A 21,151-nucleotide genomic window follows, 5' to 3' on the forward strand; every position below is an offset into this window, starting at 1 on the left:
ACATGATCTAAAAACTGCACCAAGTTCAGCAACATTATTCAAAGGTCCCCTTTAATATCGGCCTCATCCTGTATATCAGCTGTCGGCTGATCTGTATCGGCTGGGCAAGATGCACAGTTCGACAAACAGAACTCCACAGAGACCGGTAGTACTGGCACTCAATGTGAATATAATACACAGGCAAGTAGGCGGCATGGTGTAGTGGTTAACACTGTCGCCTCGCAGCAAGAAGGTACTAGGTTCGATTCCCGCTTGGGGACCAGGTTGCCAGGTACCCAGGTTGTGTATCTCCCGGGCCTTTCTGGGTGGAGTTTGCATGTTCTCCCCGTGCTCGCAAGGGTTTCCCCCCCAAAAAGAGATAAACCCAATGCAGGGTGGCAATTATACGACGGCCACGGCCGCCGATGCCCCTCGCTCTGGCCGTTGTGCCCCGAACATAATTGCCCCCTCTACGGCCAACATGGCCTTCGTGCCCCTAGCTGTCAAAATCACGAGGTTCTTTTTTTTTGGTCTACTTTTTCTCCCATTTTCTATTTTTTTCTCCCATCTCAATTTCGTATCGTCCAATTCGACCCTCCCCTGTCTCGAACGCTGTTAGGCCACGCCTCCCACAGGCCGGCTGCAATGTGGACCAAGCCTTGCATCAGGTGTCCCCTCCGGTACACGAGGAGGCAGCTGTCGCATCTTTTCACCTGCACAGCGCGATCTCTCAGCGGCGAGGGTCTGCGTGGGAGGGACACGCCGCCCTCGTCGCTTCCTGATTCTACTGCGCAGGCGCACCAACCGACCTGTAGGAGTCGCTGTCCACAACGTCCGATCCCCACCCACCAGCTTCCCACCCCTAACACTGCCAATTGCGTTAGTATGAACGACCAGCCAAGCTGGTAGCAACGCCGAGAGCTGGGCTCGAACCAAAATCTCGAGGTTCTAACGTTCGACGGTCCTCACACGGGCCGTCACACCCGTGCGCACGTCGCGGCACTTTGCTCTCGTCTGTCGGCTCCGGGCTGCGTTTCTCCTGATCATTCAATCCATTGTTGGAAAGTTGAATTTGCCGCCTTTCGATCGTCACCACACTCAACCGATTGCTGGCGAAAATGATTGACCACCGTTGTAGCCAAGGAGCATCTGCTCCGAAAGCGATCCCAGACGAGCGCTGATTGCAACGAGAAGGGGGCAGAAGAAGACCAACAAGTTCTTTGTTTTGACTCGCGTGTCTGAATTAATGGTAGAGGACGGCCATTTTGGATAATCACGCTGAATTATTGCGGTACACACATTACAAAAACCTTTGTGAAACACATTTTACGTGGGATTTTTATAAACTTTGGACCTGTATGACTATAAGACTTCAGGCTGTGGACCCGTTATGTTTTCCAGCTCCTACCTCTCAGCTGGAACCCAAAAACCGGCATCTGGCAACAAGTCAACACAAAAGTAAGGAGCAAATATTTTATTTCAGTGTGTTCAAACCTCTGTTTCTCTATTACATTAGCACTCAAAGTGATTTATTGTGTAAGAAACTTCAGAATGTTACCTTTCAAAAAGAGACCAGACTCATGCATGTGTATAAGTATAATAAATCGCAAATTACTTTGGGTATGCAATAGACAGCCGTTTTATGCTAAATTTGCAGGACTGTTAAAGGGGAACTCCAACATTTTGGTCAATTAGCTTATTTAACATCTTCCCTGGAGTTAGACAAGAAGATACATACCTTTTTTGTCTCTGTGCGTGCATTTAGCTTTGGGAATAGACGCTCCGTTAGCATAGCTTAGCTTCATCACTGGAAGTGAGGCAGATCCGTAGCCTTACAGTGCCTTACAGTGTATTGCAAGGTCTGACATTGACCAAACTTGATATGCATGACCTTGGTGGGCTCTCGGTCAACTCCTGAAAAGGGGGTCAATGTCAGACCTTGCAATCAAAAGTTAGGGGGCGCACTGAAATTATGGCAAGGGTTATTAGCCCCCTAACTTTTGATTGCAAAGTCTGACATTGACCCCCTTTTCAGGAGTTGACCTAGAGCCCACCAAGGTCATGCATATCAAGTTTGGTCAATGTCAGACCTTGCAATACACTGTAAGGCACTGTAAGGCTACGGATCTGCCTCACTTCCAGTGATGAAGCTAAGCTATGCTAACGGAGCGTCTATTCCCAAAGCTAAATGCACGCACAGAGACAAAAAAGGTATGTATCTTCTTGTCTAACTCCAGGGAAGATGTTAAATAAGCTAATTTCCCAAAATGTTGGAGTTCCCCTTTAAGGAGTTATCCCATCATGATTGAAAAAAAATCCCGACCCGAAATGAATTCAGTGTCTAAATGTTAGTGGGTTAGATGCAACGTAATATTTTGCCTGCATGCGCACGGCGCAACCAATATGAGTTACAAGTCTGCGAATCAAGTTCAAAGTTCATGTCCATTCGCTTCAGGGAGGGGACAGGCCAGTCACTCACGCACCAACACCATTCAAGGCAGGTTGCTTCACCTCAGACCACAGCGTGATAGCTAGCTAAGCTTGACTAAATCAAACCTCTGTTTTAATAGCACATAACGTAGCACTAATTAATCTGCTTTACTAGTTCCGATTTAGCTAGCTAAGCTAACATTAAACCATATGGGCCAAGAGAAGGCCCTGGGCCTGAAGCCCAGATGGAATCTGAGTCAGAGTCAGATTAAAGGCACAACCTAAGAGCAAGAGTGCCTTTAAAGACACTTCATAGTCTTTATTCATTGTGTTTTCTTGCTCTACTGTAAGAGATCGAGGGTGGTGGGGTGGGAGACGGGAACGGTTTTTGTTTTGTTTGAGGAAAATAGCGCTTTAATTGCCCATTGTTGTTTGTTTTTAATCTATCCATCAATAACTAAATTACATTAAAAACCGGTCAATACCGCCGCCTACCGCCTTGCGGCCGCTATTGCACTCCATTTGAAACGATGTAGTTTATTTTCTCTACCGAGCTGCGGTGTGGGGGCGGGTCCTAAACACTCCGGCAAAACGAGCGCTTGTAGGGATGGCTTGGACAACTGACCCGCCCGCCCGTTCATGTGCAATGCCCGATAACGTCGGAGACAGGATCGCTGTGTATATCTGGAATGGCGATCAGATAATTGGATTATTCTTTTTGCAGTACACCAGAGACCAGGTAAGGACTCTAGTCTATATTACCAATATTGTGTTGATTCGATATTTTTTTCCCGCGATTGCTCTGTGTCTGTGTGTATGTGTGTGTGCTGTGTCCCGATGGCAGTGATCACAGCACGGAGGGTCGCCCCGCTCCAACCCCCCTTTCATGTATGCACGAGGAAACATAATACCAATAATCTAGCGTTGATTTCAGGATGATTAGATAATCAGGCAAAAAATGGCAACGTGATAAGTGGATTTGACTAAAGGGCTGTTTTGACAGGGGGTGTGGCACCCAATGTGTTAAGCATGATCAAATTCAGATTATTTTGAGTAAAAGAATAAATGAAAACAATTAAGGGAAAGCTGTGATGCAGGCTAGACATCTGCCTAGATCCTCCGTTTAGTCAGTCAGAGGGGAGGTTGCGCTATGCACACACACGCACACGTCGAAAGGGAGAGACAGAGAGCGGAGAATCAGCTGTCAAACAGGGGAAACGTTTAAAAGCTCAAAACGTTACAACAGATGACCAAGTAAGAAGCAGAGCGCTCATCACTAATGTTAAGACGAATGGAGTGAGAGACACAGCTTCATCAGCAGATATGCAATATTAAATTACTTGGATCGGGATCAGAAGAAAAAAAAGCTAGATCAGGACATCCTTAAGAATTTCATCTGAGTGGGTTGTGAGCTTTTGTGCACCATGCGGTCTTAATAGCGGTTCAGAGGCCATTCCACTATGCCAAAGAAATATACATCAGACACATCACAAGAAGATACATCACAAGTACATCATAGATACATCACACATACATCACAAGTCCTACTGTATCTTAGTGATCATCTGAGAAAAGTCATAAAATAGAAATCTTATGGCCGTGAGAAATTGAAACCAGTCAGGATAGAGGAGGGGACTTACTCGATGGGTTTCCCTCTGATCTCGCCCATGATGGCGCTCTCTCCTCCCAGATACTCATAACACAAACTCAGGAAGTTGTAGATCACGAACGCTGGAGAGCAAGAAACAGAAACGATCCGGTTAGAGATAAGATAAGATATTCCTTTATTGATCCTCTTGGGGAAATTCGGCTGTCATTGCAGCATGGGGGAGGGGAGGTACAGGTATGGGCTGGGTAATAGTAGAAAGACATACTGTACACATTACATCTGAATATAAAAATATGAGAAAAATAAACAGTATACACAAGGTGCAGGTGAGGGACTGTACGCTAACTGGCACAATGTCATACATTATAGTCCAAGCAGGTTTTGGTGGTTAAGAGTCCGGCTGGAGTAGACAACATTTAGGAGTCCTGATGAATCATTAATTTACATGCATTGCATATAGATTCTTGAAGACTTTCATTTGTATATGGAACTGTACTATTTACAGGTTTTTATAATAATATTCAAAGGCCAATTAAGAGTTATAGAGGGAGAGGCAGAGACAGAGAGACAGAGAGAGAGGTAAAGGGAGAGTATAACGAATCAGCAGGAGGGAAGGAACGAGAGAAAGAGAGAGAGAGAGCACAAAGACATTAGGGGGAAATGGAGCGAGAGCGAAAGAGAGGTAAAATAATTGAAACATGGAACATGTTTTGGAACTAAGCATTTACAAAGTCCTAAGGAGGAAACTTGGGGCATCAGTCTCCAGCCCTCAACTTACTCACTAACGTAACTTATTCACTCTTGATTAAATCACTTTTAGACCATTTTTACAACCATTCCAAATGTAAAACAAAACCTTTACAGTATTGAAAGTTGGCACATACAGTCCGACTCTATTGTTCCATCAAAAGATTTGCACAATCAATGTGAGAATGAGAAAATAATCTACCCAGAACCCATGGCTTGGGTATCAGCTGTGGTTTGTGTACATTTTTGGATGACCGGCTGCACCTTCAAAAATACTTCTATAATAACCATGTAGCCCCAGATCGTATGACGAAAACATCCCTGCGGACTAGTAAACAGAGATGTTGTTGAATGATGAAATGATCATACATGACACCATTTAGGCCTTGGTGAAAGGCACAAACCATTAACATGATATTATTGTATAGTTTTCACACATAATATATTATTTTGACTATTCTTTATGCTGTAGATCTGCTGACAGGAGACCTATATACAGATCTGGCCACACCTAATGCTTTTCACTGATAGTGACAGCTCTTTGGACCTCATGTTGAGATTACATGACTCTAGTCTAGACCTTTTATCTGCTCCTTGAAAAATGTAATAATGAGGGAACAACACACACCTGGCGAAGGAAGATCTGGGCAGCCAATTGAGCTTTGGTCCCTTAACCCTTTCACTACCACAACCACACTACCAAATGGTTAACCCTTTCACTGCGACAATAAAGAAGGTTAACCCTTTCACTGCCACACGACAAATTGTTAACCCTTTCACTATCACACTACAGAAGGTAGTTTAACCGTCTGTAGTGTGGTAGTGAAAGGGTTAAAAGGGGGAGCACTCTCATATGAGAGTGTGAGTGTATATACCAATCTTTCGCAGTTGACTAAAAACACACTTCTTCAATCAATATCTGAATTGAAAAAAAAAAAAAACGTCTTACTGTCCTCTATCATGCACTCTTCTATAATAATATGTCTTTACAACTATGCACCCAACACTGCACCACCCAGGTTTCAGCACTGTTTGATGAACATTGTCACTCAGCTGAAAGAGTTGTACCCTTCCTGTTGACTTGTTGTACAGAACTTGTAAGCCGCTTTGGACAAAAGCGTCAGCTAAATGACTAAATGTAATGCATACGAGTGTATATGAGAGGGTATATTACAGTGTATATGAGAGTGTATATGAGAGGGTATATTACAGTGTATATGAGAGGGTATATTAGCAGGTATATGAGAGGGTATATGAGAGGGTATATGAGTGTATATGAATGAGAGCAGTGTTTCCCATTAATTACCTAGACTGTGGCGGCCCGCTGAAAGCCTGCACTTAACCCTTTCACTGCCGCACTACCAAACTGTTAACCCTTTCATTGCCACAATACAGAAGGTTAACCCCACCCTCACCAGATCCGGACCCATCACACTCACAATCAATGACTCCACCATCACCCCCTCCCCCCTAGTCCGCAACCTCGGTGTCATCCTCGACCCCACCCTCTCATTTGACCCCCATGTCCGCTCCATTGTCAAAACTTCATATTTTCACCTCCGCAACATTGCCAAAATCCGTCATTGCCTCTCCCCCCCTGCTGCTGAATCCCTCATACACGCCTTCATCTCCTCCCGCCTGGACTACTGTAACTCCCTCCTCACTGGCATCACCTCCCGCTCCCTCCATAAACTGCAGATGGTGCAAAACTCAGCCGCCCGCCTCCTCACTAACACCCGGTCCCGCGAACACATCACTCCTGTCCTCCACTGGCTCCCGATCAAGGAGCGCATTAACTTCAAAACACTACTCCTCACCTTCAAAGCCCTCCATAGCCTGCCCCCCCCCCCCCCCCCTACCTGACTGACCTCCTTCTCCCCTAATGCCCCCCCCGTTCCCTCCGGTCCTCTTCCACTCTTTACCTCACTGTCCCGTCATCCAAACTCAAACGTTTTGGTGACCGGGAATTCTCACGAGCTGCACCCAGACTCTGAAACTCCCTCCCTCAGACCATCAGAGACTCTCCCTCACTCTCCATCTTCAAATCCAGACTCAAAACCTACCTGTTCTCCCAAGCATTCAACCTTCCTTACCCATAACCACCCTCCTCCAACTCGCCACCATTTCCCCCTGCCCCACGTTCTCTCCTCTCCTGCCCCCCCCACCACCCTTGGTTTTCCCTTACTCTCCTCCAGACTGTCTCCCCTACTCACTCCCGTACTTGTTATCCGTTACTCGTGGTTTTATGTTCCCGTGTATTCTTATTGTCCTCCGTTTCCCTGTGGTTCTATGTTTCTTTGTTTTCTTTGTTTCTTTATTGCCTATTGTCAGCGACTTTGGGTCTTTGAAAAGCGCTATACAAAATAAATGAATTATTATTATTATTACTAACACACTACAACTACAGTAATGAAAGGGATAAAGCACACCTTGATGGTTTCATTTTAGGACCACTGTGATGGTGTACAGAGCCAGCATTGTGAAGATCGTGTCAATGTCCAAACATGTATGGCCCGACTGTATCACTACTCAATGTAAAACCCGACGGGGGGCATCTAAGCTCCTTGTCCTGAACGTTCTGCACTAGTCTGAACATCAAAAGGCAGTGGAGACAAAAGGTCAGGTGACCAGATCATCTCCCGACAAGCCGGTGTGTAAATCACCCACAGACCACCCACCAATCACACACGGTCAGGTGACCAGACATCTCCTGACACGCTGGTGTTAAATCACCAACGAACCACCCACCACATCAGGAACAACCGGCGAACGGCTGACTTCCTGTTTCAAAGAAGAGATAAACTGGTAGTACGCACCCCCCCCCCCCACACACATACGCACATGTCACTAGGGTTTTATACAGCATTACTTGACTGAAAAAGTCACAAACGTTTTATACAGCATTACTTGACTGAACTAGTCACTAAAGTTGTATACAGCATTACTTGACTGAACTAGTCACTAGGGTTTTATACAGCATTACTTGACTGAACTAGTCACTAAAGTTGTATACAGCATTACTTGACTGAACTAGTCACTAAAGTTGTATACAGCATTACTTGACTGAACTAGTCACTAGGGTTTTATACAGCATTACTTGACTGAACAAGTCACTAAAGTTTTATACAGCATTACTTGACTGAACTAGTCACTTAGGGTTTTATACAGCATTACTTGACTGAAAAAGTCACTACGGTTTTATACAGCATTACTTGACTGAAAAAGTTACTACGTTTTATACAGCATTACTTGACTGAACTAGTCACTAAAGTTGTATACAGCATTACTTGACTGAACTAGTCACTAGGGTTTTATACAGCATTACTTGACTGAACAAGTCACTACAGTTTTATATTGGAATGCATGGTAACGTGTCATGTACTGTAATATAGTATTAAACTGAAACCGGCATTTTCAGTTCACATTCTTGGATATTTCAGAACCTATTTTGGGAGAAATGTGACTTTTGAATTAACAAAATGATGTGTCATGATGAGTCACCATATGAAACAGAACCGCCATTTGATAACACATATAAAGAAATATAAACAATGAACTACTGTATAAACTGACTCTGAAGCTAAATGTTCTTCCTTCTTTTGCTGCATTTAAAAGTATGATCTCAGACCACTGTATCGACTCGTAACTGTCTTAGCTGATATTTTTTTTAATAGTTAATTCTTATTAAAAAAAAAGTATTGTGCCTATATGTATGAAATTGCTGATAAAACCGTGTCTTGCTGTGTAAGATCGTCGTCGCTGTAAATGAGGGTGACCTCAGTGTCTCACGAGTTGAAATAAATCACTATAATCAAGACCCACTGATATGTATATGACCCGGATGGGACTCCCTGCTTCTACAGACCGCTCCATACGATGTGAACTCAACAGGCGCCAGGGAACCAGAACAGCAGATTCCTGTGGGCTAAATGTCACGTCTTTATGGACACACACACCGTGGCAGGTGGCGGGGGATGGCAGTGTGACTTTGCAGTGTGTGTGTGTGTGTGTGTGTGTGTGTGTGTGTGTGTGTGTGAACACCTGTGCCTTCACGTGCTCTGTGCTCCCTGTAGTGTGTGTGCGTGTGTGTGTGTGTCCGTGTGCATAAGACCCATGTAGTAGTGAGATCACGACAGGGATGGATTACAGGTTCAGTACGGTATATCCTTTAGGTTGAGAGCCGTACACTCACTGACCCGACACACACCCAACTCTACCGGACCTCTGATTGGATGGCCGATAAGTCACCTGACCGTCCCCGGTGACTAGGCAATGATCTCATGTCTCTGAGATAGAGTGACAAAAGCGGAGAGGAAACTCAACCCAGATGCACTAGTATAGACTCATACACATATGAGTGGGTGTATGAGAGGGTGTATGAGAGGGTGTATGAGAGGGTGTATGAGAGGGTGTATGAGTGGGTGTATGAGAGGGTGTGTATGAGAGGGTGTGTATGAGAGGGTGTATGAGTGGGTGTATGAGGGTATATGAGTGTATATGAAATGAGAGTATATGAGAGGGTATATGAGAGTGTATATGAAATGAGAGTATATGAGAGGGTATATGAGAGTGTATATGAGTGTATATGAGAGGGTATATGAGAGTATATTAGAGGGTATATTAGAGTGTATATGAGTGTATATGAGAGGGTATATGAGAGTATATTAGAGGGTATATTAGAGTGTATATGAGAGGGTATATGAAATGAGAGAGTATATGAGAGGGTATATTAGATTAGAGGGTATATGAGAGTGTATATGAGAGGGTATAAGGGTATATGAGAGTGTATATGAGAGGGTATAAGGGTATATGAGAGGGTATACGAGAGGGTATACTCTCTTGTCAGCTCTAGTCTTTCCCTCTTACATCACCTGTGGCCTCTTGGACTTGGACTTAGAGCACAGTTCTCCCTGAGACAGTGGTACTGCAGACAGATAAGCAAACACAGCTCATACCGTACATTCCAGTCCCCCCACTCTAGCTATGTAGACACAAAAGAGCACAGCACCGAGGCAGGTGGAGCCACAAGAACTGGTTGTGCCGTTCCAAATATTATACTGCGTGTGTGTTTGTGTGTGTGTGTGTGTGTGTGTGTGTGTGTGTGTGACCCTGTGCTGTTTACCACGAGCTCGTTCAAACTTCCTTTGGGACGTTCGTCGGCGGGTGGCTGTTGCTATGGCGATACAGTAGCCCCCCGTGCGCTCGGCTGAATGCTAACATGGACGCGTTTGTCGGGTTGAGACCGAGAGAACCTCTCATTATGGATCCCGGCGCGGCTGGCCGATGTAGCGGGGAGTTTATGATGAGCGCGGTTGCTATGCAACAGGTCTGCCTGCCTTCAGAACGCTGGGCAGGGGTGGGAACAACAGCACCGGAGGGGGAGAGGGCAAACAGGAGGAGGGGGCAGGGGTGGGAACAACAGCACCGGAGGGGGAGAGGGCAAACAGGAGGAGGGGGCAGGGGTGGGAACAACAGCACCGGAGGGGGAGAGGGCAAACAGGAGGAGGGGGCAGGGGTGGGAACAACAGCACCGGAGGGGGAGAGGGCAGGGGTGGGAACAACAGCACCGGAGGGGGAGAGGGCAGGGGTGGGAACAACAGCACCGGAGGGGGAGAGGGCAAACAGGAGGAGGGGGCAGGGGTGGGAACAACAGCACCGGAGGGGGAGAGGGCAAACAGGAGGAGGGGGCAGGGGTGGGAACAACAGCACCGGAGGGGGAGAGGGCAAACAGGAGGAGGGGGCAGGGGTGGGAACAACAGCACCGGAGGGGGAGAGGGCAAACAGGAGGAGGGGGCAGGGGTGGGAACAGCACCGGAGGGGGAGAGGGCAGGGGTGGGAACAACAGCACCGGAGGGGGAGAGGGCAAACAGGAGGAGGATCTAGCATTATGAGGGGAGGAGGAGGGGTCACGGCCCCAACATTCTCAAGCAGGTTATTGGGAGACGATGCTACTTTTTACAACGCGGTTCGTCTCCCGGTGGTAACAGGGGAGCCGTTTTCCCAAAACGTTTCCATGACGACCCATCCTCCTCTTATTATTCCAGAGGAGAATGAGGAAGAGTAGAAGAGGGAGAGAGAGCTGGGGAGGAGGCAGGAAGTAGGAGAGAAGAAGAAGAGGAGAAGAACATTTAGAATTGACTTTAAGGTCCTTCTCCTTACATACAAAGCTCCAAATGGACTAGCTACACATCGCCAACACTCTAATAAATTACAGGCCAGCAAGAACACTGCGATCATCAGCTGCTGGACTACTAGAGGCTCCTCAAAAGAGGATCGGTGATGCAGCCTTTATCAACTATGCCCCAAAACTATGGAACAAACTACCCCAAAACGTCAGGGAAGCCAACTCGCTAGACATATTCAAAAGACAGCTTAAAAACCTATCTCTTTGCTCAGGCATTTAAATGAAACAAGGGATATCCTGACACAAATTGTACTTTACCTGCACTATTCTTACCCTACCTACTTTTATACACTTCCCATCAAATTCATGTGTCGGTTCTATGCTAATTTGATCTCACTGCCTCCTATGCACTGTAATTTTAAGAGCGCTGCTCTGTTGTAATTCAAAACTGAACTTTGTAAAGAAACTCAAAGTTAAGAGCGATGCACTGCTGACTGCTCTGTTGTTAAGTTGTGAGCGACGCACTGCTCTGTTGTTCTATAAGGTCATTTAGAACTGTACTTTGTAAAGAAACTCAAAGTGTTAAGAGCGATGCACTGCTCTGTATGTATGTTAGAACTTTGTAAAGAAACTCAAAGTGTTAAGAGCTTTATTGAACAATTTTATCACACTTTACACACAATTACTGTCCGTTCTATTTTAAATGTTTTTGCCTATTTTTAAACTGAATCAAACTGCACTTTTTTTTACTCTATCTATTCTATTTTATAAAAAAAATAAAAAAAATTGTATCCACTTTTTTCTCCTCCATTTTCAATTTTTCTCCCATCCCAATTTAGCCGTGCCAATTCTCCCCTCCCCTGTCTTGATTGTTGCTCGCATGTGCCCCCCACTGGCCGGTCGTAGGGAGGATAGAAGCCCATCACATGTCCCCTCCGATACATGTGGAGGCAGCCAGTCACTTCTTTTCACCTGCCAGCGCGGACTCTCATTGGCGAGGAGTAACGTGTAGGAGGCTCACACTGCCCCCGCCATTTTCCTGTCTCTGCTGTGCAGGCGCCCTGACTGACCTGTAGGAGTCGCTGTTTACAACGATCAGATTACCACCCATCGACTCCCCTCCCGCTGGCTCTGCCAATTGAGTCAGTATGACGGCCGACCGAAGCCGGAGGCAACACTGACAGCCGGATTCGATACCGGTGTCTCTTGCGTTGGTGATGAGCGCAATGTCCAACTGCCTCTATTTTATTATTTTTATTACTGAAAAACTGTGATTTACCTTACCTTGTTACCTCTCTATCTCTTTTTTTATGCTCGCTTATGCCTGTATTTTTTACTGTTGTGAAGCATTTTGAACTGCAATTTCTGTATGGAAAGTGCGATACAAATAGTTATTACATTTATTATTATTAGAAGAGAAGAAAAAAAATAAGAGGGGAGAAGAGAAGAAGAGAAGAGGGCTACGGAGGAGAAGGAAGTGGAGGTTTTGTTTTTTGTTTGTTTTTTTATTAAGGTGGAGGATGGAAGATAAGAGTGAGAAGAGCCATTTGTCTAGAGACACAGCAACCTCCTGTCACTCTGACGTATTGCAGACACCACCCAAAGTGAGCCATAGATAGTCTCACACACACTCACACACAACACACAACACACACACACACACAGGAAGTCATGTCCAAACTGAGCAACTGATTGCGATTGGTCTATTCCTCAACCGTCTCTAAACACATGACTGTGGAGGAGGTAGAGTCGGAGGAGGAGGCAGGAAGCAAAACGACCTCCTCACCAAACGGGAGATAAAAAGCGCAAGGGGGGGGGGGGGGGGGGGTGTGAATAGTGAGAAACGGCTTTAAGGCCGTCAGACTCCAGATGCCTTGGTCTCATCTATCCCCATTTAAGGACAGACGGTCAATTATATTCTGACTTGTGAGCGACTGTGCATGTCGTCGAGTCGGCATGCTGGTCGTTGACCCCTGGCCCCCGACGGTCTCCGGTGAAGTCTATTACAGTCGGCGCCGGCTTGTCACGTTAGTCTTTGTGCGCGAGAGAGGAAGAAAGGAAGAAAAAGATTGACAATGCAAGAGGCCAAAGCCCTTTTCACACAGAGAAGCCAACAGAATACGTGGCGTAGTCACACACAAAAAGCATGTCCTCCTTTTGTTGCTAAGCAACACACAAGTGTTTGTTTATATACCAGCTGTTAAACATAGCCCAGACTGTGTAGCGCAAGTTGTGCATAGTTTCTTGTACCTTTTGTACAGTATGGAGATCGATAGGTAGCCTATAGCCTACGGTTGCTTAGTGAGACATTTATTTCCACCCACAGTGCATAGCCCACCAGTTCCTTATTCTCCCCCTGCTGGATTGGATTTATCATTGAAAATAATATTCAGTTTCTCTGTATAATTCCATTTTTGCACAAGGCAGTGCATTTGGCTTTGTTATAGATTAGTGTGAGGTGCCACTTGAAACAATGATTTTTGCTCACGCACCCAACAGTCAAAACTAATGTGGGCATGTCAGGTTCAATCCCCGGACACCTCTGTAAAAACCTTTCCATTACCATGGTCCATAGTCCAGTGCAAGGAGGGATGGGGAAATATTTCACACCAGATGAAGAGAAAATGTATATTTATTTGATTTTGGGAGCTTTGTCGGCGTCCATTCTCAACGTGTCGGAGGCGGACTGCTTGACTGAGCCCTGCTGAGGAGTTTTACTTTCACTCTCGGTTGCCAGATTGTGCAGGAATAATTCAGCGTCATGAATTAAGGAAATAAGACGTCTCTCAATTAACACTTTGGCTGCCGGAAAACGCCTAAACACGTCATTCCCGGCCATGCTCAAGTTGCCGAAGACGCTTTACAGCGTCTTTAATATCAATATTTCAAAAATCTGGGATCGGATTCATATTTCCCCTCCGCTGGCCTGAGATCCACCAGGAGGACCCACTGAGCTCTCTGGCGGTTCAGGAGCGCCATCTGGTGGCCGATCGGCGCAATCGCTTAACAGGAAGTGCTATGGAGATTGTGCTGGTCGGCCGTATTACTTCCGGGCACTAGCTATAGGTTCCGGGACTCGATCTCGACACACTACATAGCGATCGATTGCCAATAACTCAATAAACAACATGATTTGGACGTATATACCATTATACAAGCTGGAGATGGACCGGGTAAATCGACATCCCATAATGGTAAAATTTCTACTCTACGACTCTACCGAACGGCGTGCGGAGACTGGGGTGAGTTTTAGCGTGTAAAGTTACCGTCTTCGATACTAACTGCTATTATCAACATTTGACCCACATTAGATGATTGGTATAACGCTGCCCACGGAATTATAAACGCCCCCTAGCCCATCCGGTCAACATCAGATGACGTGTAGTAACTTCTAGAAGTACGTCTAGTTGGAATTTTTTATATCGCGCTGATTGCCATAAAACTGTATTGCATCATCAATATAATGTATTTGGGGCTATAGATCACGTTCTGGAGAAAGCTGCAGAAAGAGATGAAAACATACTTACCGGTATACATTAGACCATACTTTACTATGAATATGTGAATGAAAAAGTTTAACGTTGCTACACAATGAACAATACATATAGGACTTTGAATGGGCCCTAATAATGGCAATGTAGCAATAGAATTTAAAAAGTTATAGCCCTGCAAAGAAGGGGACTTTCTCTATAGACAAATAGAGCCGGCAACCTACGGTTGATAATGAATTTAACCCATGGCAGCCAAAGTGTTAAATCTGGCAACACAAATCCTCCAAAGATTGAATTTGCGTCACTATATATAATTAAATTTTAAAACCTTTTTGTGGGGGAGGGATGCGAGATTAACGAGAGAAACTACCAAAGGGAGCACAGTGGGTTAAAAGAGTTAAAATAAACGAGAGAAACCTGAGAAAAACGGGACTGTATGTGATTATCTGTAATGCGTAAGAGAGGCGGCTTTTTCTCTGCCCCCTTCACATAGAGGGAAAGCCGTCTCGTTGACAACCTCATGACCAGGTCAGGAGGCAGCGTTTTGGTGGCTCTACAAAAATTCTGGTCTAACCCCTTCCACACAGAACATGAAGACGGCTTTTGTGAAATAGGCTTAAGAGGTGAAGAGGAAACGGTAGAGAGGAAGGGGACGAGAGGAGATGAGGACAACAGAAAAGACGGAGAGAGAGAGAGAGACAGTGTCCCACACAAGGCCCTCCCCCTCACCCTCGTAGCAGTCCCTGATGGTGTCAAAGTAGACGTAGTACTGGTCGTTGGTGAAGAAGAGGAGGCTGAGCCAGGAGTCGAAGGCGTAGATGGGGACGATGAAGAGTATCCTCACGATGTGCCGCTGCTCGTTGGGAGCGCTGTAGAACCGCAGGTGCATGTAGATCTGGAGAGAGGGAGAGAGACACGTAGGTGGGGGAGAAAGAAAGTACAGATGAAGATTTTACATTAAATTTTTTATTTGTTCCGTTCATTGCAACGCAGTTCCATAAAATATATTATATATTATTAAGTATTTCATAATCAAAACACCTTTCAATTTGCACATTCCATGATCGAAAAGGAGCAGGGAGAAGAAAATCTTATTTAGCCTGCCCCTTACTCAAAATAAACAATAGAAATAGATGGCCTGTCAATTACACACATTTAACAAGCAATGCTTACAATTAGGGATGTCCCGATCCGATCACGTGATTTTCAGAAAATCGGAATCGGAAAAAAAAGAAGAAAAAAAAATCAGAATTTTTTATTTATTTTTTTATTCAACAAACATGACCATGTTCACGTCTTAAACTCATACTGAGGCCTTAGTTTTGGTTTTAAATTGCATATCATCATTCAGTTTTTAGATTACTCCGGTTGCAATGCCTCGCTTGAATGACGTGATGCAAGGCTTGGTCCTCACTGCAGCCGACCAGTGGGAGGCATAGTCTAGCAACGTTCGAGACAGGGGAGGGGAGAATTGAAGGAAGATTTGGTGAGGCGAAATTGGGATGAGAGAAAAAAAAATAAAAATAAAAAAATTAGATCGGATCGGGAAAGATCGGTATCGGTAGATACTCAAAATCACATGATCGGGAGCAAAAAAATGTGATCGGGACATCCCTACTTACAATAACATGAGAAAAGAAGAAAATAGAGCCATATGGAAACATGTTACCCCTCAACTTCATAAAGTCTAAATGTTCTTTCTTTATATTTTATTGAACTGAAAGATATTTGTACAACTCTTTAAAATCCTACTGTAGAGAATTCCAGTTTTATGCCACATACTGAAATACACATCTGCTTTAAAGTAGTCCTACATAGTGGTGATTTAAAGTAGTCGTACATACTGATGCTTTAAAGTAGCCCTACATACTGATGCTTTAAAGTAGCCGTACATACTGATGCTTTAAAGTAGTCCTACATACTGATGCTTTAAAGTAGTCCTACATACTGATGCTTTAAAGTAGCCGTACATACTGATGCTTTAAAGTAGTCGTACATACTGATGCTTTAAAGTAGTCCTACATACTGATGCTTTAAAGTAGTCCTACATACTGATGCTTTAAACTTGTCCTACATACTGATGCTTTAAAGTAGTCCTACATACTGATGCTTTAAACTTGTCCTACATACTGATGCTTTAAACTTGTCCTACATACTGATGCTTTAAACTTGTCCTACATACTGATGCTTAAAATTATATTTCCTTCTATGGTTCTCATCCTCAGAGATAAAAACAAACAACTTCTGCAAGCTTTCTGGCAATACTCTGCTTTCTGCCCTGTACATAACTAATCATATTATCTGTACATAACTAATAATATCTGTAACTCAACAAGGACTTAACTCTGGATATTGTTGAGTTACAGATATTATTAGTTATGTACAGATAATATGATTAGTTATGTACAGATAGTATTAGTTATGTACAGGGCAGAAAGCAGAGTATTGCCAGAAAGCTTGCGGAAGTTATAGTTATAGAAGTTATTCAGTGTGTGAACACATGTTGTCTCGGATTGTGAACTTTCATTTGCGGCCACAGATGAAATAAACTATGTTTCTATTTTTAATAACGACTCAGAATGATATACAAACGGCTCATCGTTTTGTCCTTTAACATTTTCCATAACAGATCATCTTGCGCATTGGCAACAACAAAAAATCAAGAGAAAAACCAACAAGTCCAACTCGGATAGAGTTTTCCACCTGGCAGCTGTGTGTATTTGCCATGTCTCGCCCCTTAATCAACGGAGGCAGACGCAATTCCAATACACATCTCACTATATCCTGCGCATTTATAATCGTGGAGGACACGTCTGGTATTTTATGTGTAACCTGGACTTGCAATGGATAGGTTAGTTGTCAGAAGCGGTGCCGGTTGGCCGCGATGAAATGGGTTCTGCGCATAACCAGCTGCTGTACCAAACTGAAGTGAGGTGGCTATCTCTAAATAGGGGGGGTCGCCTAAATAAAATGGGGTTGTGGTATAAAAAAGTTTGAGAACCCCTGATTAAGATGGGGCAAGAGAATCGATATAAGGGAAGGGAAGAGAGAGAAGAGATTCATTCTGTCTGGTGCACAGGGATACATTTACACTGATTCACAAGTTCAACAGTGGGCGATACAAAAGGACAATGTGTCCCTGTGTTTGTACTTGGAAATAATCAATACATTAATCAATAAGTTACTCCGAAACACCAACACGCAGGAATGCGAGAGAGCAAACGGTATCAAAGCAGCGTCTACCATCCTGAGGGCACCTAGCATCACCTTGTGTCCTATTTTCTTTTTTCCATCCTCTCAGTTTCTCTTTCAGTCAAGCGGACACACAGGGGCCTTTCTTTGTGGAGTTTCCATGTTGTCCCCGTGTTTGTGTGGGTTTCCTCTGGGTACTCCGGTTTCCTCTCACACCGAGAGACGCGCATGCTAGGTACATGCTCCTGCCAGTGCCCCTGGCCAGGGCACTGCTATTACAACTGGTCCCCGGGCTCTGCACTGTGGCTGCCAACCGCTACTAGATAGCTAGGACGGGTCAAATGAAGAGGACAAATGTCCCCAAGGGGATAATACAGTATAACTTAACACACACACTTTTCATCCACTTCCACTGAGATCACGACACCTCCACTCCGGCCAGGCAAACCTCCTCCAGCGCCGGAGGACCATGTTCTTTCGACACTTACTAGTTTTTAATGTTCTTCTACACTGTAGCACCTTGAGATTTGTTCCACAAATATAAAGTGCCCCTACAAATTTAATATATTATTATTATAATTATTATCATATTTCACCTTTCACTGTGTGTGTGCGCATGCACACGTGTATGGTTTCACTTTGCACCAAGTGCGTGTGTGTGCATGGAGCGTGTTTGTACATTTTTGCTCACACAAACACCTGCTGAACCATGTTGCCAGGCAACCCCTGCTCTCCTGTTGGATACAGCATACAGTATGTGCGTTTTCTTTTTTATATCCTCTGAACATAAGACACCAACAGACACGTGTGTGTATATAAAACAAACACACACACACACCACACACACACACACACACACACACACACACACTACTGTATCAAAGTACATTCTTATAAATACCAATTATATTCAGTAACTAGTATTCTATTGAGTCTAAAGGCACCACACCCACACCTGTGTTTTTATATGGTCCTCCCCAGGGGAAGGTTTAAGCCCTGGTGAAAGTTGACTCATAATGACAGGAGAAAGAAAAGAAAACAGGAATCTCCAACAGCAACTAAGATGATCTCTGTGACCAAAATGAAACTTGTAATCCTGAATAAATTAATATATAAAATACATTAAATAAATAAAACCTCACACCGGGTCAGAGAGGCCTTATGATCTCTGGTATCTACAGCTTTATCTCCGGTCTCGACACAATCTCTCTGTCAAAAACAAAGAACAAATGGGAGGCTGAGCTCAGGGAGGGCTTCTCTGTTGAATGGTAGGATGGAGCTATAGGCCGCATTAACACCTCGACCACCTGCGCTAGATTAGGCCTCATCCAATTCAGTCTTCCATAGACTCCACTACTGCAAATCCAAACTGGCGGCGATATATCCTGATGTAGAGGATAGATGTGACCAATGTTTCTCCAGAGAGTCTTACACAATATGTTCTGGTCGTGTCCTAAACTGCATATTTTTTGGACTGCTATTTTTGAGGGCTCAATCCGCCTTGAGCCCTCGCCCCCAGGCGGCTATTTTTGGAGTTCCACAAAATATTTGACAGTTAAATACTCCTGGTTCTGTCGCAATAGCGTTTACCACACTGCTAGCAAGGCGTAGGATTTTGCTGAGATGGAAGTCTCCTGCCCCCCCCCCTAAGATAGCCATGTGGCTTACGGATATTATGCTCTTTTTAAAAGTTGGAAAAGATTAAGTTCACGCTTAGAGGATCTACAAAAAAGTGTATTCAATACTGGCAACCGTTTATTACTTACTTTGAAAGCCTTAACACTTCCCACTAATTGATACCTTTACTTACAACACTTTCCACTAATTGAGACCTTTACAGTCAAATGCTTATGTCTATGTAATAGGGAAGTGTAGTCTGACGTCACTGGTTGTTCCACCCTTATAGGGATTTATCATTGGGAAAATGGATTATCAGCTATTGTAACAATTCTGCCGCATGGAAATTGAAAAGCTTTCAATTTTTTAACAAAATGAGTTCCCTTCTATCACTAACATTATTGTTTACGCATTTTTGGCTGAAATAAAATTTGGCGATTTTTTTTAATGATTAATTGCGAATATTTTCATGTTGAGCCATAGATTGTGGATGAATAAGCACAGAAAGGTACACCATGCCAATGTTAATGCTTTATTTGTTTTAAATGAGACGATTTAGAAATGGGCAATGTGGAAATACATTGCGTTGGACAGAGGGTGGAACACGAAAAACGGCAATGACGTCACCACTACACCTCCCTATACTGTGTGAGATTATCAATGTAGCTCTAACCTAAGGATCCATTGAGACTATTGTACACCCTAAGTAGCTGAGAATAGAATCTACATCCGACAACCCTGACAGCTGTACACACCGACAATAGCCTACAGCCTACTATGTTTCCTTGCGAGTGACTCCTTCGAACACCTTTTTATTTGTTATTTTTGAATATATTTTATATTATTCTTTATACTTTAACTTTTGACTGATGTATACAGATACAACTGCATATGATATGTGTTGATGTACTTTGTGTTATGATTCATGTACCTAGCTCTGAGGATGGCAGTAATGGGGAGGGATACATGGGGGGGAGGGATACATGGGGGGGAGGGATACATTATTTTGCCTCTGTTGTTGGGACTGAAATTAATGCTTATGTTCCAAGCATACTGGCAGACGTGTTATGGGGGGACAGGAGGGTGGGAGGGAGAACATTTTAAAATTGTATTCACTGTATATTGTATTTGCAACTTATATATATATATATATATTTGAGTATATTTGAATAAAAACATTTTGGGGGAAAAAAGTTATTAAAATAAATAAAAACCTTCCCCCGGCGTCGACCCAAGGCATTGGTGTATGTCAGGGTTTAATTTTACAAGGACAGATACAACCACAATGAGGTTTTAAACTAAGACTGTCAGGTTTTAAACTGTGTGGATATCAAACAGGAAGAAAGACTGTCAGGTTCTAAACTGTGTGGATATCAAACAGGAAGAAAGACTGTCAGGTTCTAAACTGTGTGGATATCAAACAGGAAGAAAGACTGTCAGGTTCTAAACTGTGTGGATATCAAACAGGAAGAAAGACTGTCAGCTTCTAAACTGTGTGAATATCAAACAGGAAGAAAGACTGTCAGGTTCTAAACTGTGTGGATATCAAACAGGAAGAAAGACTGTCAGCTTCTAAACTGTGTGAATGCTGTGTAAGTTAACCATTTAGTACTAGAACCCTCTCCACACAGACAACGCCTCATCGGGAGCAGACCATTACCTGGTGACAGGTCAGGATAAGTGCTGTCCAGACGAAGAAGCCGGAGACCGCCTGCGCTGCGGGGGTCATGAGGAAGATGGGCTGGTCCTGGGTCAGCAGGGGGACCTCGGGCAGCCAGGAGATGTTGGGGCCCGTAGGAGCCGCAGTAGGGGGAAGGCCGGGGGCCAGGCCGAGGGGCGAGTCTTCCCCGAGCCTCTCGGAGAGGGGGACATCCCGCCTCCACAATCGGGACATCTGGGAGAGACCAAGATACACGGTGAACAGGTTACATTCTGTTCATCTTTCAAAAGGGTCTGCGGTCA

At 44.3% G+C, this 21,151-nt stretch overlaps 1 protein-coding gene across 2 annotated transcripts in view; it reads right to left on the reverse strand.

Moving 5' to 3' along the window:
* Positions 1-21,151, reverse strand: part of tmem184ba (transmembrane protein 184ba) — a 30,811-nt gene that overhangs the window by 5,377 nt on the left and 4,283 nt on the right. For both annotated transcript variants that reach the window (XM_084322658.1, XM_084322657.1), the window contains exons 3-5: positions 20,850-21,083; positions 15,110-15,275; positions 4,050-4,140 (exon numbers count right to left, since the gene is read on the reverse strand). In XM_084322658.1, the coding sequence (XP_084178784.1) occupies positions 4,050-4,140; positions 15,110-15,275; positions 20,850-21,083 (491 nt within the window). The remainder of the gene's footprint in view (positions 1-4,049; positions 4,141-15,109; positions 15,276-20,849; positions 21,084-21,151) is intronic.

This window comes from Notolepis coatsorum, assembly GCF_963971535.1.
Source record: "Notolepis coatsorum genome assembly, chromosome: 10".
Lineage (NCBI taxonomy): Eukaryota > Metazoa > Chordata > Actinopteri > Aulopiformes > Paralepididae > Notolepis > Notolepis coatsorum.